General features: G+C 46.1%; 1 protein-coding gene and 2 non-coding genes across 9 annotated transcripts in view; all 3 read left to right on the forward strand.

Moving 5' to 3' along the window:
- The window catches only part of LOC110493162 (ubiquitin carboxyl-terminal hydrolase 34), a 66,023-nt gene that overhangs the window by 6,095 nt on the left and 42,229 nt on the right, over window positions 1-17,699 (forward strand). For 3 of the 7 annotated variants that reach the window (XM_036949718.1, XM_036949719.1, XM_036949721.1), the window contains exons 3-20: window positions 701-1,271; window positions 1,569-1,619; window positions 6,711-6,860; window positions 7,209-7,276; window positions 8,640-8,832; window positions 9,128-9,189; window positions 9,331-9,412; window positions 9,533-9,625; window positions 9,912-10,037; window positions 10,439-10,568; window positions 10,910-11,040; window positions 11,378-12,063; window positions 13,005-13,219; window positions 13,760-13,899; window positions 15,753-15,880; window positions 16,033-16,122; window positions 16,706-16,801; window positions 17,218-17,300. In XM_036949718.1, the coding sequence (XP_036805613.1) occupies window positions 701-1,271; window positions 1,569-1,619; window positions 6,711-6,860; window positions 7,209-7,276; window positions 8,640-8,832; window positions 9,128-9,189; window positions 9,331-9,412; window positions 9,533-9,625; window positions 9,912-10,037; window positions 10,439-10,568; window positions 10,910-11,040; window positions 11,378-12,063; window positions 13,005-13,219; window positions 13,760-13,899; window positions 15,753-15,880; window positions 16,033-16,122; window positions 16,706-16,801; window positions 17,218-17,300 (3,095 nt within the window). The remainder of the gene's footprint in view (window positions 1-700; window positions 1,272-1,568; window positions 1,620-6,710; window positions 6,861-7,208; window positions 7,277-8,639; window positions 8,833-9,127; window positions 9,190-9,330; window positions 9,413-9,532; window positions 9,626-9,911; window positions 10,038-10,438; window positions 10,569-10,909; window positions 11,041-11,377; window positions 12,064-13,004; window positions 13,220-13,759; window positions 13,900-15,752; window positions 15,881-16,032; window positions 16,123-16,705; window positions 16,802-17,217; window positions 17,301-17,699) is intronic. The other 4 variants (XM_036949720.1, XM_036949722.1, XM_036949723.1 and 1 more) reach the window with 3 other exon arrangements.
- On the forward strand, window positions 13,459-13,539 carry trnaa-ugc. The gene has a single exon. It is a non-coding gene; the product is annotated as a tRNA-Ala (tRNA).
- LOC118940667 lies at window positions 16,919-17,049 on the forward strand. The gene has a single exon (XR_005037253.1). It is a non-coding gene; the product is annotated as a small nucleolar RNA SNORA70 (small nucleolar RNA).

The raw sequence follows: 17,699 nt of genomic DNA on the forward strand, positions 1-17,699 counted from the left end.
AAGTGCTTGACTGATCAGGGAAAGTTGATTCTAGTTTTGCGTTCTTCTCTTTGTGTTTCTGATTAGTGGGATCCGTCGTGTGTTAATTGGTTGCTGTCTTATCAAAATACATGGTGGGGGGGAAGAATGTCTAAAATAGGATGGCCAGTAATATAGTCACAGGCGTTTTACATTACGTTAATGTCACAAGAAACAGAATTCATGAGAACAAACAGAGCATAAAATAGATCCAAGGGCTGCATTCAATTAAATCCTCCACAACAATGCGTATTCTGCATATTTGTTCAGACAACTAAAGCCCACTTACATGTCTTATTCAGAAAGCGAGAGAACTGAATTTTTTTCTGTTGCAAGTACCTAAAACTAGGCTTCTCTTGCGATGTTATTTGAATATGGGGAGTAAAGTATGTTTCTATGCTTTATTCGCTTCAATGCAAGTTTGATTGAATTGAGCCAATAGAGGAGTCTCTAAAGATGGCTGGTTGTTGAGGCCAACACATGCAGAAGCTACAGTTCACTGTAGTGTGGACCGTGCATTGCCTTTTTATGGTTCCCAAACGTTTTGATTCCTTAACCATCCAAATGGAATGAGTCAGCCTCGAACTGCGACTTCAGTAGGAGTTGACTGCTATTCACTGGTGGGTCTTCGTGATTCGCAGTTCACGCAATCCCTCTCACCTCCCCTCCTTTCCCTGCACAGGCAATGTCTATGCTGCTTCAAGGAGTACAAGCACCTGGAGGTGTTCAACCAGCTGGTCTACGCCCTCATCAACCTGGTCATCGCTCAGGTCACCAGCCTGAGAGACCGCCTCTGCAGCGCCACCAGCCAACGGGGTGTCACCGACGACGGAGCCGCGGGTGGCGCGGAGGGGCCAGGGACAGAATGGCGAGGAGAGGGAGGGGGTGGAATAACTGGAGCAGGGCCACACCTCCAGCAACCGCCCACTTCGCCTGTTGAGGACGAGCCGCTGAACGTGGAGAGGGACTCGGCAGAGGAGGACGGCGTCGGGGACGCACCGGAGCAGAACCAGAATAACAACAACCAGAACCCAGTCCAGGCCCAGCAGGAGGCCCCCAAGCCAGGGGGTAGTGGTATTGGGGCGTCTGAGGCTGTAGCTAGCAGCAGTACGGACTGCCAGGCCCACGAGGACATGTTTGACTCGTGGAGCACCGAGGACCGGGAGAAGCTGCTGCTCTGCGCCGCCAAGATCTTCCAGATTCAGTTCCCCCTGTACACGGCTTACAAACACAACACCCACCCCACCATAGAGGTAATGGACTGACACACCCTGATACAATACATAATCGATCCCAACTGTAGAGGTAATAGAATAACGTGTTTCCCCCGACACAACACCCATCCCACCAAAGCAGTAATGTTATAATATGTACCGCACACTGCACCGTAGAGGTAAAAGCGTAACATGGACCCATACACACAACTCAATTATGGATTCAGTATATCAGCATTTATCTCCATGGTGTACTTAATACTTGTTCTTAAATGTTCTCTAACATTTCTCAGTATACAATATACTCGTCATACTTTCTTTGTTTCCTTTTTCCAGGACATCTCTGCTCATGAAAGCAATATCCTCGGCTCCTTCTGCGACATGAATGTAAGGACTCCTCCGCCCTCTTTGTTTTTACGACTCCACTGTTTCGTCCAAAAACACAATACTCGATCCGCCTGATTGTTGCTCTGTGTTGGGTCCAACTCTTTACAGCGACATCTACGTCTCTTAAATTGCACCCTATTCCCTTCACAGTGCATTACGTTTGACCCGGGCCCGTATGGCTCTGGTCAAAAGTACTGCACTATATAGGGAATAGGGTGCCATTTGGTACGCATCCTACGTCATCCAGTCCTTTGAAGCAAAGGCCCATGTCTTAATGTGGCCTATTTGACCAATAACCAATCTCCTCCTAGTCCCCTCTCCTCTCTCCTGTGGTCATGTTACTCATATCAGTGGTTCATGACATCTTGGGTCTATTTATATTTTAATGGGAAGCTGCTTGAAAAGTGGCATGCCCAGAGCCCAACAGCCGTGTCCCATTTAGGACTGGGAGAGTAGGGAGGCAGGACTCTGAACACTCTTCCCAGGTTGTTGTAATGGGTTTTCACTCAAGGAGGTTTGGTGTAGATTTGGTTAACAATAGGTCCTAGAACAGTTCTCCCTCAGGGTTCTAATTACAAATGTTTCCTTTAGGACCAGGAGAGACGGAGGGAGAAGGCTCTCTAAACACTGATCTCAGGTCCCTCTTGTGGCTTTTCAGGCCAATGTACACATGAGGTGTGAAATGTGTCTGCAGTGTAGTTTGGGTTTTTATTAAATTGAGGCTCATTTCCACCTCCAAGTGATGTCTCTCTTTCCCCAGAGTACAATAATCGGTTTCAGGCTAATTTAATAACTCTCCAGCTTATACCTTTCCACCGTATTAAACATGTATGGGATTTGAATGGATATTTCTAGTGGACAAAGTTCATTGTCTGCATCAGACCAGAGTTCAGAAAGTATTCTGTGCTTAATTGACCTTCCATAGCTGGAATAAAACCAATGGAATACTCAAATCAAATTGTATTTGTCACATGTGCCGAATACAAGAGGTGTAGACTTTACAGTGAAATGCTTACTTACAAGCCCTTAACCAACAATGCAGTTTTAAAGTAGTTACTCAAATTAACTGAAGTAAAAAAAATAATAGAAAAATAACAAATAATTAGAGACACAATAAAATAACAGGCTATATACATGGGGTACCGGTACAGAGTCAATGTGCGGCAGCACAGGTTAGCTGAGGTAATAAGTACAGTATCAGTCAAAAGTTTGGACACCTACTCATTCCAGGGTTTTTCTGAATTTTTTAAAACTATTTCCTACATTGTAGAATAATAGGGAAGACATCAACACTATGAAATAACACACATGGAATCATGTTGTAAACAAATCAAAATATATTTGAGATTCTTCAAGATAGCCCTTTGCATTGATGACAGCTTTGCACACTCTTGGCATTCTCTCAACCAGCTTCATGAGGAATGCTTTTCTTGAAGGAGTACCCACATATGCTGAGCACTTGTTGGCTGCTTTTCCTTCAATCTGCTGTCCAACTCATCCCAAACCATCTCAATTATGTTGAGGTCGTGTGATTGTGGAGGCCAGGTTATCTGATGCAGCACTCCATCCCTCTCGGTCAAATAGCCCTTCCACAGCTTGGAGGTGTGTTGGGTCATTGTCCTGTTGAAAAATACAATTATAGTCCCACTGGTGTATAGCTGCAGAATGCTGTGGTAGCCATGCATCGCCTGGTATAGAGGTCCTGAATGGCTGGAAGTGTGGCCCCAGTGATGTACTGGGCCGTACGCACTAACCTCTGTAGTGCCTTGCGGTCGGATTCTGAGCAGTTACCGTACCAAGCGGTGATGCAACCAGTCAGGATGCTCTCGATGGTGCAGTTGTAGAACTTTTTGAGGATCTGAGCACCCATGTCAAATCTTTTCAGTCTCCTGAGGGGGAATAGGTGTTTTCATGCCATCTTCATGACTGTCTTGGTGTGTTTGGACCATGTTAGTTTGTTGGTGATGTGGACACCAAGGAACTTGAAGCTCTCAACCTGCTCCACTACAGCCACGTCAATGAGAATGGGGACATGCTCGGCCCTCCTTTTCCTGTAGTCCACAATCATCTCCTATATCTTGATCACATTGAGGGAGAGGTTGTTATCCTGGCACCACACTGCCAGGTCTCAGACCTCCTCCCTATAGATTCTCGTTGTTGGTGATCAGACCTACCACTTGTGCTGTCGACAAATTTGATGGTTTTGGAGTCATGCTTGACCATGCAGTCATGGGTGAACAGGGAGTACAGGAGGAACTGAGCACGCATCCCTGAGGGGCCCCTGTGTTGAGGATCAGCGTGACAGATATGTTGTTACCTACCCTTACCACCTGGGGGTGGCACGTCAGGAAGTCCAGGATCCAGTTGCAGAGGGAGGTGTTTAATCCCAGGGTCCTGAGCTTAGTGATGAACTTTGTAGCCACTATGGTGTTGTCAATGAATAGTATTCTCGCGCAGGTGTTTCTTTTGTCCAGGTGTGAAAGGGCAGTGTGGAGTGGAATAGAGATTGCGTCGTCTGTGGATCTGTTGCGGCGGTATGCAATTTGAAGTGGGCCTAGGGTTTCTGGGTAATGGTGTTGGATGTGAGCCATGACCCACCTTTTAAGCACTTCATGGCTGCAGATGTGAGTGATGCATTTTGGTATTCGTTCAGGCAGGTTACCTTGGTGTTCTTGGTCACAGGGACTATGGTGTTCTGCTTGAAACATGTTGGTATTACAGACTCATACAGGGAGAGGTTTAAAATGTAATTGAAGACACTTGCCAGTTGGTCAGCGCATGCTTTGAGTACACATCCTGGTAATCCGTCTGGCTCTGCGGCCTTGTGAATGTTGATCTGTTTAAAGGTCTCACTCACATCGGCTACGGAGAGCGTGATCACACATTTGTCTGGAATAGCTGGTGCTCTCATGCATGCTTCAGTGTTGCTTGCCTCGAAGCGTGCATAGAAGTAATTTAGCTCGCCTGATAGACTCGTGTCACTGGGCAGCTTTTGTAGTCCGTAATAGTTTGCAAGCCCTGCCACATCTGACAAGCGTCGGAGTCAGTGTAGTAGGATTCAATCTTAGTCCTGTATTGACGCATTGCCTGTTTGATGGTTCGTCAGGAGGACATAGTGAGATTTCTTAGAAGCGTCCGGGTTAGAGTCCCACTCCTTGAAAGCAGCATCTCTACCCTTTAGCTCAGTGCGGATGTTGCCGTTTATCCATGGCTTCTGGTTGAAGTATGTACGTACGGGCGCTGTAGGAATGACATCATCGATGCTCTTATTGATGAAGCTCCTTACTCATTTGGCACACCAGGCAGGCTAAAGCAAATGCTCAAAGATTTCATATAAACTCAGCAAAAAAGAAACGTCCTCTCACTGTCAACTGCTTTATTTTAAGCAACCCTAGCATGTGTAAATATTTGTATGAACATAACAAAATTAACTGAGACATAAACTGAATAAGTTCCACAGACATGTGACTAACAGAAATTGAATAATGTGCCCCTGAACAAAGGGGTGACAAAATCAAAAGTAACAGTCAGTATCTGGTGTGGCCACCAGCTGCATTAAGTACTGCAGTGCATCTCCTCCTCATGGACTGCACCAGATTTGCCAGTTCTTGCTGAGAGATGTTACCCCACTCTTCCACCAAGGCACCCGCAAGTTCCCGGGCATTTCTGGGCAGAATGACCCTAGCCTTCACCCTCCGATCCAACAGGTCCCAGACATGCTCAATGGGATTGACATCCGGGCTCCTCACTGGCCGTGGCAGAACACTGACATTCCTGTCTTGTCGAGCAGTATGGCTTGTGGCATTGTCATGCTGGAGGGTCATGTCAGGAAGAGCCTGCAGGAAGGGTACCACATGAGGGAGGTGGTTGTCTTCCCTGTAATGCACAGCGTTGAAATTGCCTGCAATGACAAGCTCAGTCTGATGCTGTGACACACCGCCCCAGACCATGACGGACCATCCACCTCCAAATCGATTCCGCTCCAGAGTACAGGCCTCAGTGTAACGCTCATTCCTTAGACGATAATCTCGAATCCGACCATCACCCCTGGTGAGACAAAACCGCTACTCGTCAGTGAAGAGCACTTTTTGCCAGTCCTGTCTGGTCCAGCGACGGTGGGTTTGTGCCCATAGGCGACATTGTTGCCGGTGATGTCTGGTGAAGACCTACCTTAGCACAATCCCTCAGTCCAGCCTCTCTCAGCCTATTGCGGACAGTCTGAGCACTGATGGAGGGATTGTGCGTTCCTGGTGTAACTCGGGCAGTTGTTGTTGCCATCCTGTACCTGTCCCGCAGGTGTGATGTTCGGATGTACCAATCCTGTGCAGGTGTTACACGTGGTCTGCCACTGCGAGGATCAGCTGTCCTCCCTGTCTCCCTGTAGCTCTGTCTTAGGCATCTCACAGTACGGACATTGCAATTTATTGCCCTGGCCACATCTGCAGTCCTCATGCCTCCTTGCAGCAGGCCTAAGGCATATTCACGCAGATGAGCAGGGACCCTGGGCATATTTATTTTAGTGTTTTTCAGTCAGTAGAAAGGACTCTTTAGTGTCCTAAGTTTTCATAACTGTGGCCTTAATTGCCTACCGTCTGTAAGCGGTCTTAATGACCGTTCCACAGGTGCATGCTCATTAATTGTTTATGGTTCATTGAACAAGCATGGGAAACAGTGTTTAAACCCTTTACAATGAATATCGGTGAAGGTATTTGGATTGTTACAAATTATCTTTGAAAGACAGGGTCCTGAAAAAGGGACTTTTCTTTTTTTGCTGAGTTCACTATGATTCCAGCTCATGTCTTCATACTTTGTCCTGAATATTCTGCAAAAAAGCCATCATCTCTTCTCCTTCATCTGAGATGGTGTGAAAGAACTAGAGAAGTGAAAGCAAATTCCCAGTATACGTCCATGTTTATTTCACCTTTCACCTATAGTTCTTATAAACCAAAAGGTGACGAGGGTATGAAACCATTGAGTTGCACCAATCACGCTAGTCTCTTCCACTATGATGTGTGTTATGAAGCCAAAGTTAGTTTTCCATATCTGTGTGGACAATAAAGTTGTATTGACCTTGTTTTTTCCTGTGACCAGGATGTGGAGGTCCCCTTGCACTTGCTGCGCTACGTGTGCCTGTTCTGTGGCAAGCATGGTCTGTCGCTCATGAAGGACTGCTTTGAGTCAGGCACGCCAGAGAGCCTGCCCTTCCCCATCGCCCACGCCTTCATCACCATAGTCTCCAATGTGAGTAGGGGTTGATCCAGCCACCCAACATTTCAGCCCAGCCCAACCCAAACGCTCATAAAAAAAAAATATATATATATATATATCCTGGATATGTTTACCACTACCTCCAGATGCTGTTTCAGAGCGATCTCCCGAGCCACATGTATGCAGATGTTCCTGATGCAGTTTTTGTTATAGCACAGCTGTTTAGTTTGTAAATGCTCTCTCCGTCAGTAATTGCAGTGAATAATCAGTTGTCAGCCAGCTCTGTTCAAGTGGCATCTGTTTTTCCGTTCTCCACTGCTTCTCACACATCTCAAGGGATGTCAGTCTGATTCAAAATCTGTTTGTTCTCTCCACACACAGATCCGAATATGGTTGCACATTCCCGCCGTCATGCAGCACATCATACCGTTCCGCACGTATGTAATACGGTAAGTTCACACTCTCCATATCAATGAAACTCTGTGGGGAAATCTCTGTATGGACTTCAGAGTGAGGATAATTAGGTCTTCATTAGTGTCTCACTACCAGTGAGTTTTCACTAGTGCCTTGAAATCCCTAATTAGGCATGTATCAATACAGATTGAATCACAAATGATTTATTGAATAAAATGGTTGTTAGTCATGACGTTTTCCCCCCCATCAAATACAGCTCTCAACAATATGGCATCCCGTACTGCTGTTTAGTGCTTTTTTTTCTGCAGTCATTCTAAGAGAATAAGAAAATGGGGCAGAGAGAGGGGAGTTGCAGTTGCAGTTGAAGCTCCTCTCGTCAGAAATGGCCCAAGGGGCTGTTTGAAATGCATATTGTATTTGGATACACAGTGCGGTGTTGTTCGACTCGCCCACCACTTTCCAACACACAATCAAACGCACTTGATAGAGATTCTCCCCTGAATATTGGATGTAGTATTAGGGAGGACGTTATGCAAATAGGGTAATCTAGCATATTGGCAGTCGATCAGCATAAATCAAGGTTGAATTTAGTGGATGCTCTTTAGTGGATGCATATTTTTTGTTGTATTTGAGTTGAATTTCTAAAATTCAGTCAGATACTTGACTGTATATATTTTTTTCTGGATGAAAAGCAATTTCAGCTGAGAGCCCTCAGTCGGTGTAGTGTGCTTCACTCTTGCCGTGCCACCAACTGGTGTTGCTAGGAAGAGCTTCCCTCGCCATGGTAACAGTGGCCAATGCTCCAGTCAGCTTCTCCTCACATGACCTTGGAGCAGCCAGACAGCTCGCAGGCCTCGCCGCACCTCTGTCATGTGACCTGGGTGGGCTGAATTAACTGGTCCTGATATCCAAATGGAACATTCCTTACTCATTTTGGTCCTTTGTCTAAGAAGAATGATGAAATGTGACTTCTTGGCTCCAGTGCCATTCCACCTTATAGCGTATCACACCTTCCTCCTGAATTGAGCAAAATGTTTGTTTTCTCAGAAGTTATTAAAAAGATATCTTATACTGTATCTTATTGATCGCGGAGACCGTAGATTCTCGTTGCAGCCAACTATTGTCATGGTTTTTCTCAGTAGCTTATCAAAGTGCTTCTCATCTGAGTGTTTCAGCCAGCCTCGATAGATGCCAAACACTCAGTCCTGACTGTTTAGTTTGTCCAGTCATTATTTCCAACCTGTCTACCGTGTCTTCTCCAGAAACACACTTGAGAGAAACTTACTTTAAAATTAAACGGAACAAATACAAGTATTTCCTAACAAAGGGACTTCCTGGTTGAAATAAAGTTTTATCTCATTTCACAAATAACTTATTTCCAAATGTGTCCCTCCCCAGGTACCTGTGCAAGCTGTCGGACCAGGAGCTCCGTCAGAGCGCGGCACGCAACATGGCCGACCTGATGTGGAGCACGGTGAAGGAGCCGCTGGACAGCGCACTGTGCTTCGACAAGGAGAGCCTGGACCTGGCTTTCAAATACTTCATGTCCCCCACGCTCACCATGAGGCTGGCCGGCCTCAGCCAAATCACGGTGAGACTCGCACGTGCACCCCGAGACGCATGCACCCACTCTCACACACTGCTGTGTTGCTTGCTCTTTGGGAGTCTAGGCCCGGGTTACTGCGAGGAACATTGTGACCGCTGTTTTGTTTTTGACACAGAGACACTTTGACTTGTATACTTTATTAACGCTCCACTAGGACTTTCAGTTTACTGTGACTGAGACTTTTACTCTAGGGTCAATGGCTCGATAAAGGGATGAAGTACACTGGTGTGTACATGCATACATAATTCATTACATGTTTATTCTCGTTTTCTCCCCACAGAATCAGCTACACACCTTCAACGACGTCTGTAATAACGAGTCTCTGGTATCCGACACCGAAACGTAAGTCAATTGAGTTGATTTTTTACAATGAAACCTAAGTCAATAGTCAATTTTTTTTTACGATGAAACGCATGTCGATTGAGTTGAGTTAGCAATGCGTCACGGACCGTTAAAGCATTGTACCTCAAACTGTCCCTCCAGGTCAATAGCAAAGGAACTAGCTGACTGGCTAATCAACAACAATGTGGTGGAGCATATATTTGGACCAAATTTGCATATTGAGGTGAGTTTTCCCATTCCAAGTCGTTATTACAGTAAGCCAATACATTTTAGTGGGTAATCTGTGTTTGAACTTCCCTGTTAATGAGGAGCTTGTCTTTGTGTCTCTTTGTTGTCATTCCAGATAATTAAACAGTGCCAAGTGATCCTGAACTTCCTTGCTGCAGAGGGCAGGCTCAGCACCCAGCATGTGGACTGCATCTGGGCCGCAGCTCAGGTAACTAGGCACTAAACACCAGGGCCTAGAAATCACGTAGAAAGCTTCTCAGAGTAGAAATGCTGATTTTAGGATCAATTTTGCCTCTTTAATGAAGTTGAGGGACCTAATCTTAGAGCAGCGCTCATACTCTGAATTTGTATGCATATATTACACTTTTCTTTACTATATTCTACCAAATAGTTTTGCTATCATTTCATTGAAATACAAAGTTGTCTTTTGTGTCATTATTCACTGATGTACTCCTCGACCCTGTCTCTCTCTCTCTCTCTCTCTCATTATGTAGCTGAAGCACTGTAGCCGTTACATCCACGACCTGTTCCCCTCGCTCATCAAGAACCTGGACCCGGTGCCGCTGCGCCACGTCCTCAACCTGGTGTCCGGCCTGCACCCCAGCGCACACACGGAACAGGTACCCACACACGCCACACAGCATGAGTGCCCAATGGAACATGAGGACTACGAATTACCTAGGTCCGGGACCATGCCAGTATCGCCATACTCTTAAGTATTGTGGCAAGGAAACACAACACGGATGGAAACAAAATATGGAAAAGATATTGCGAGACTGGTATGGTCCTCGGCCTGTTATTACCTCAGATTAGAGTTACTTTAGGCCATGGCAAGGAGTGGGCAATTAAAATGTTCAGTGTGATTTAATCTAGATATCACCAGATTACTTTAAGGAGCTTTATAGTCACATAAACCCAGTCTTAACTAACAGAGCTGCTCTTTGTCTTGGTCACCTGCCCACCACAAAGATCCTATAATTGTGATTCTGTATGTAATTCTATGCTTGCTTCCCTCCCTCAGACCCTGTACCTGGCCTCCATGCTGATCAAGGCTCTGTGGAACAACGCACTGTCCGCTAAGGCCCAGCTCTCCAAGCAGAGCTCCTTCGCCTCGCTGCTCAACACCAACGTCCCCATGGGCAACAAGAAAGGTACGATTGTTGTGTTTGTCTGTGTGTATTTCAAGGGGATCTATGTTCTTTATCTTTGTGGTAGACAACTCCGGTGCGGTGGAGTTGCAGGGGTATGCTGGTTTTTGGTTCAGTCCAGCACTAATCAAGGTGATGAAGGTGTTGAATCAGGTGTTTTAGTGCTGGGATGGAACAAAAGGCTTGAACATCCTTTAAAACCTACTAACCAGGGTTTACTACTTGCTTAGATACATAGGCTCTTAAACATCTCTGCTGTTATATAGACTGCGTTATGAATTCTGAAGTGTTTTGTGAGATGCGGTGTCTGATGCTTTAAGCCTCTGCTTCTCGTCTCTACCAAGGCTCCCCAGCGGCCAGCCCGGACAGCAGTGACAACAGTGATACTCACCACAGCGGTGGTAGCGACATGGAGATGGACGAGCAGATGATGGGCGGCAGCAAGCGGGGCCAGCAGAGACTCTCTGACACGGAGGTTAGTAGCACTCCAGTACCCTTTTCACACTCACTAGCTGGAGAAACAAGTGATGCACTTTCTCAATAGATTTAATAGGAATTTCTGTTAGTAGCAAACTGTTACTTTCCAGCACTGTTCAAGAATCCATGCCTTGTTTTTTTTGTTTGCCTAGCCACTGTCTCCAATTGCTAACTTTTTAGCATTTTTATCAAAAAGCAAATCCAAGTCAGTATCCCCGATTAATTAGCATTTTTCTGGTTTCATGTAAAAATAAAAAAAAAAGCAAGTTTTGTGGTTCTGCTGTATGGCTGCTTTAACTGGAACTGATTCGGTCTCCTCTCTCCTCCCCGTCCAGGAGTCGATGCAGGGCAGCTCGGACGAGACGGCCAACAGCATGGAGGAGGGCAGCAGCGGACCGGGCAGCAGCAGTGGCCACAGCGAGGGCTCCAGCAACGAGGCGGGCTCCAGCCGTGCAAGCCAGTCGGCGGGAAGCCCCGGCAGCGAGCTGCACTCTGACGACATGGCCGACAGCGAGATCCTCAAGGAGGAAGAGGATGAGGAGGAAGATGACGAAGATGATGATGAAGATGATGACGATGAAGAGGACGAAGAGGGGAACAACCGGGATGTAGCGGCTGAGGGCAGCCCGCAGAAGGAGCCCCGGGACCAGCTGGAAGTCAGGAAACGGAAAGCGGGCGAGGCGCTGGTGGAGGAGCAGGGCGACAGAGCCGAAAGAGGAGGGGCAGGAGACGGACCAAAACACAAAGGTTTGCCCTTTAACCCTGAGGCAGCCGTCGGCATGGTAACGGCGTCGATGGAGGGCCGCATGAGGATGCTGGACGCCTGCTCGACCCGGCCTGAGGGGCCCGAACAACAACATTCAGAGATGGGAGGCCCCTCATCCCAAATGGCCCCGGGCCCCCAGGAGCAGACCTGCCTGCCCTGCCCCGGGGACTTCCTGGGGGACGCCATGGGCAACGAGCTTTTCAACTGCCGACACTTCATCGGGCCCCACCATCACCACCACCACCACCACGAAGGGTAAGACTGTTACCATCTCTTTGCTTTCTTTTCTCTAATCTGTGTCTTCTCTGTATCGCCTCTTTCACAATGTTCTATGTTTGGCCAATTTGCCTAGGGAGATAAGGTTATTTTTTGTAAGGCTTCTATCCAACTACAGACCCCAACTAAGACAAACTGTCCGTGGCCGATTGTACAGGTTGAATCAGGACCATCTATGAGCAATTATGTCCGCGTCCAAATGAGTCTTGACACCATCCACAGACGGTTGAGTTGGCTGTAGTTGCATAGATGTGTAGAAGTGTCCCGTCAATCATTTCTACATTTGTTCATGAGAAACTAGACATACACTGAGTGTACAAAACATTAGGAACACTTTCCTAATATTGAGTTTCACTCCCTTTTGCCCTCAGAACAGCCTCAATTCGTCGGGGCATGGACCCTACAAGGTGTCGAAAGCGTTCCACGGGGATGCTGGCCCATGTTGACTCCAATGCTTCCCACAGTTGTTTCAAGTTGACTGGATGGCCTTTGGGTGGTGGACCATTGATACACATGGGCAACTGTTGAGTGTGAAAAACCCAGCAACGTTGCAGTTCTTGACACACTCAACATGGTGCGCCTAGCACCTACCATACCCCATTCGAAGGCACTTAAATATTTTGTCTTGCACATTAACCCTCAATGGCACACACACACAATCCATGTCTAAATTGTCTCTAGGCTTCAAAATCCTTTAACATGTCGCCTTCCATTCATCTACACTGATTTGAAGTGGATTTAACAAGTGACAGTAATTGATCGTAGTTTTCACCTGGATTCACCTGGTCAGTCTGTCATGGAAAGAGAACTGTTTGGTTCACTCAGTGTAAATGTAACTATTTTCCTTGCGACCATGAATCTTGTGCTTATTCAAGTGACAAAAACATGCATTGCCCTTCTAACGTTGAATCATCCTCCAGGCACATGGTGGACGACATGCTGAGCGCAGACGACGTGTCCTGCAGCAGCTCCCAGATCAGCGCCAAGTCGGAGAAGAACATGGCCGACTTTGACGGTGAGGAGTCTGGCTGTGAGGAGGAGCTGGTGCAGATCAACTCGCACGCCGAGCTCAGCTCCCACTTGCAGCAGCACCTGCCCAACCTGGCCTCTATCTACCACGAGCACATGGTGCAAGGTAGGCTGCACTGCACAGTGCACCTAGGGTTGTGAATTTACTTAAATTTACCCAAAATCCCCAGGTTTCCCAGAAATCGTGGTTGGAAAATTCACGGAGTACCGCACTCACGGAACGGTTTACCCACTCATTGCACACCGATAACAGGCCTCCGTTTACAGCAGCAAGAATCATGTAGTTATGGTTCTACTAATCATCTGGTGGGGTCTATCCAGTCAAACGCTTTCACCATCAGTTAATCCCGTGTAGCTCAGTTGGTAGAGCATGGTGCTTGCAACGCCAGGGTTGTGGGTTCGATTCCCACGGTGGACCAGTATGAAAATGTATGCACTCGCTATTGTAAATTCGCTCTGGATAATAGCATCTGCTAAACAACAAAAAAACGTATACCTGTAAACATGAGAGTACGACGGTCTATATGGCTGTTTTCTTAGTGTCACTCGATTTCAGTTGTTATCCTTGCAACTGTTTTAGCATGACATTTTAGCAGTTCAGTAAATCTGTACTGAACCTTTTTATTATGGCTCTCTTTCTCACCAGCGGCTGTGTTCTATTCCTCTGCAGGCCCGCAGGTCCACAAGCACCAGTACTCTGGCCACGCCGTGACTGACATCAACCTGGACAACGTGTGCAAGAAGGGCAACACGCTGCTCTGGGACCTGGTGCAGGATGAGGATGCGGTATGAACCATGACTCTGGATTACACCGTGCTCAAAGAAAGCATTCTGTTAGCGACCTTTTTGCTGAGTGAAAGCATGTAGCATGCTAGTAGTCAGACAGCCTTGAAGCCGAGCGGCATAGAAGCGGAGTTTGAGTTCCCAGAAACAAGCAACACATTTTGTTGTTTAAATGTTCGTTCAGAGTACAAGAAACTTTTATGCTTTTCTATTCTATTTTTAACCTCTATGGGATCAGTGTCCCTATACCGGGACGGTTGAAGCCAACTAACTAGAATGACGTAAGCAACAGCAAACGTTCCAGGACATAGACATGTCTTATTTGGGCAGAAAGCTTAAATTATTGTTAATCTAACTGCACTGTCCAATTTGTGCCATGCTATTGTTTGAGGAGAGTGCTCAACAACAAAACACTTTTCACAGCAATTGGTTTGATACATTCACCTCTGAAGGTAAATAATATACTTACATTTAGTAATCTTGCTCTGATTTGTCATCCTGAGGGTCCCAGAGTTAAAATGTAGCATGGATTTTATCAAACAAAACTATCTTTATATTCAAATGTAGGAACTGGGTTCGACAGTTTGAACACCTGCTGTCTCTGGCTCCACACCCACCCCACCTCGCCATCTAGACGTGTATAAGCCAATGATCCATCATGTATGACATTCCTGGGAGTGTGTAAACTTACATTTTGTGTTACCATATCATTTTTGTATGTTTTCTGTAGTTATGTACTTGAAAATGTATTAATTGACCAATTCGGCACATTTGGGCAGACTTGATACACAATTTGTGCAGTATTGCAATGCTTCACTGGATTAATCTGAAAATTTGCATACACACATCTAAATTGCGCCTAAACTGCAATAGTACATTATATTATGGCCTTTTTATGCATATTTTTTTGGTTTGTGTTTTCTTTTACCAGATCTAATGTTCTCCTACATTAATTTCACATTTCCACAAACTTCAAAGTGTTTCCTTTCAAATGTTATCAAAGATATGCATATCCTTGCTTCAGGTCCTGAGCTACAGGCAGTTAGATTTGGGTATGTCATTTTAGGCGAGGGGGGGGGGGGGGGGGGGGGGGGGGGTTCGATCCTTAATTAACTCTGTCGATGGTTTTGGCACGTAAGGTCCATGATAACTAGCAAATGTGCCCACTCTGGTCTTGGCACGTGCGCTATAGCCAACAGCTCGTAGATACAATGCGAGAATTTGAATTTGTTTATTGGCAGCCAGTCACCGATCATCATGTCACCAGCATACAAATGAAAACCCTCAATATTTATTGGAAAGGAGCATCAAGCTCATTACTGTGAACTTTCACCACCCTGTGAAGTTCATCATAAATTATTTTGTCTGGAGCTTAATAAACTGCATGCTTTTTCAAGTTGGAGTGACAAGACCACTCACAGCATCGCATGACTGCAAATTTATCCCAGCATCATGGTTATTCTATCAACAATTGTGCAATATGCACTGCAATTTGTTGCGTATTTTAATCAGCGACCAAAAAAGTATCCTCCCTTGTCTAGTGTATTTAGTTTTTGTTGACATTTAGGGAATTTACCAGGCCTGTCATGAGTTAATTTTTTTAATCCAACGGGTACTTTATGCGCTTAATTAAAAATGGTTGGATGGAAACCTGTTTACTATGTAGAAAACACGCTTTGTCAGCTACTAAATACTCAACGTATTAGGAGAGTGCATCACTTCTTCCTTCAGGTTTCAAGGAGCAGCTCATTTTATTACTAAGGTTAGTTATCGCCACTAGTTTTAGGATCTCTTTGATATTCTGAAGTCTGAAAAAGATGCGAGTGACCTTTCTCCGTTCTCCCCTATTCCATCAGATCCACCTGTCGGAGGGACTGATCAACGAGGCGGAGAAGCTGCTGTGCTCTCTGGTGTGCTGGTTCACCGACCGTCAGATCCGCATGCGGTTCATCGAGGGCTGCCTGGAGAACCTAGCCCACCACAGGCACGTGTGCATATATGAGAGCGCCTATGTCTGTGTGAACAACGTAGCTCTGAAATGAATTGACGTCAAATGATTTTGCCATCAGATCCCTTCGTTGGCTAGCTATTATATGAAACTTGTTTTGTGACGCCATGCTTTTCTCTCTCTCGCAGATCCGTGGTCGTCTCTCTGCGCCTCCTTCCCAAACTTTTCGGCACTTTTCAGCAGTTTGGCTCCAGCTACGACACCCACTGGATCACCATGTAAGCATCGCACCGTCCACATGATTAGAACAGACAAACGTTGTCCATTACATGGCATCACATATGGCAACAACTTCTATTTTTGTGACATTTGGTATGGTCGTAAATTCACTTTGGAGTGCCAGAGTGAGGTCAGGGTGTTTGTAAATTCAGAGCGTTTCACGCTCGACGCGTTCAGCGTGCACTTTGGACGCTCTGGCCAAGGAGTAGGGTTGAACCGAGCGTTCTCAGGAGCCTTCTCACATGGCAGTCAAGCGAACTGGCTGAAGTTGGCTAACTTACTAGCTACTTCTAGACGCAAATGAGAGAACACCTAACTCTGACCATTTTACTCTCCCTAGCAGAGCTGGTTAGGCTGTTTTCATGTTATCCAGAGCTTTGGTAACTGTGCTGCTGGCAACAATAAAAAAAAATAAAAAATTCCCGAAGTTTACTGACACGGGTCACATTCAACGGCTGCTGCGCGTTCTTAAATTCATAAATTATTCTGCTCTCTGGCACACTCTGAAAAAAGTGCTCTGAAATTGGAGTAGGTGGTGAATTTACAAACGCACCCTTTGATGTGGTGTTTCATGTCTTTCAGGTGGGCGGAGAAGGAGCTGCACATGATGAAGCTGTTCTTTGAGAACCTGCTGCACTACATCCAGGAAGTCCGAGAGCAGAGGCACAAGTTTGCCCTGTGAGTAACCCACCCGTTCCCTCCACTCCACTACACTACCCCCACCCCCAATGCCTTGTAACTATACAACGGTAACAGTCTTATTACTGTGGAATATGGACAACATATTTCGTAGCACTGCATGTATAGCTGCCCCGTCTCGCTGCAGTGCGGTTCTGGTGTGAAATGGCTGCAGACAGTGACTCTGTGGTTGTGTATGTGGCCAGCTGGGAAGTGCTGGCTGCTTTTAAGGGACCGCTGAGACAAAATGACACGTGAATGTTGAACTACGGAGGGTGTAGCTAGTTTTTGACCTCCTTATTTGAAATGTGAAACTCATTGAAATTGTCTTTTTTTTAAAAAGTGATTGTTGCAATTCAAACGTAAACGGAGTAGTTCATTATGAATTATGTTCTTTGATTACTATGCGATCACAGGTATGGCCACAGTGCAGAAGTCCAAGTACGCTTGCAGTTCCTGACCTGTGTCTTCTCCACACTTGGCTCCCCAGACCACTTCAGTAAGTCAACACGGTCGCGTTCATTAGGCACCAAATGGAACAAAACACACTAAAACTGAACAACCTTGACTTGTCCAATAAGAAACGCATTCCAACTTTCCGTTACATTACCCAGTCTTCACATCCAGCTCAACAGAAACATTCCCTATCATTGTCTGCATCTGTGCCTCTATGGCTGGCTGGTTACACCCTGGGGGTGGAATTGGCCCTAGAGAAGTGCAACCTGATGAGCCGCTCTCTCTCCTACAACAGAGACATCTTTGTCCTCTGGAGTCTCTGGAGAGGGGTGACCGGATCTACCTAACTAGCTAACTCACTCCGTTCATAGCCATGTGTGTGACTTTTGTGAATGCCTGTGTGTGCTGTGTTTGTGTGTGTGTGCATGGGTGTGTTTGCAGA

Source organism: Oncorhynchus mykiss, chromosome 17, assembly GCF_013265735.2.
Source record: "Oncorhynchus mykiss isolate Arlee chromosome 17, USDA_OmykA_1.1, whole genome shotgun sequence".
NCBI classification, from domain to species: Eukaryota; Metazoa; Chordata; class Actinopteri; order Salmoniformes; family Salmonidae; genus Oncorhynchus; species Oncorhynchus mykiss.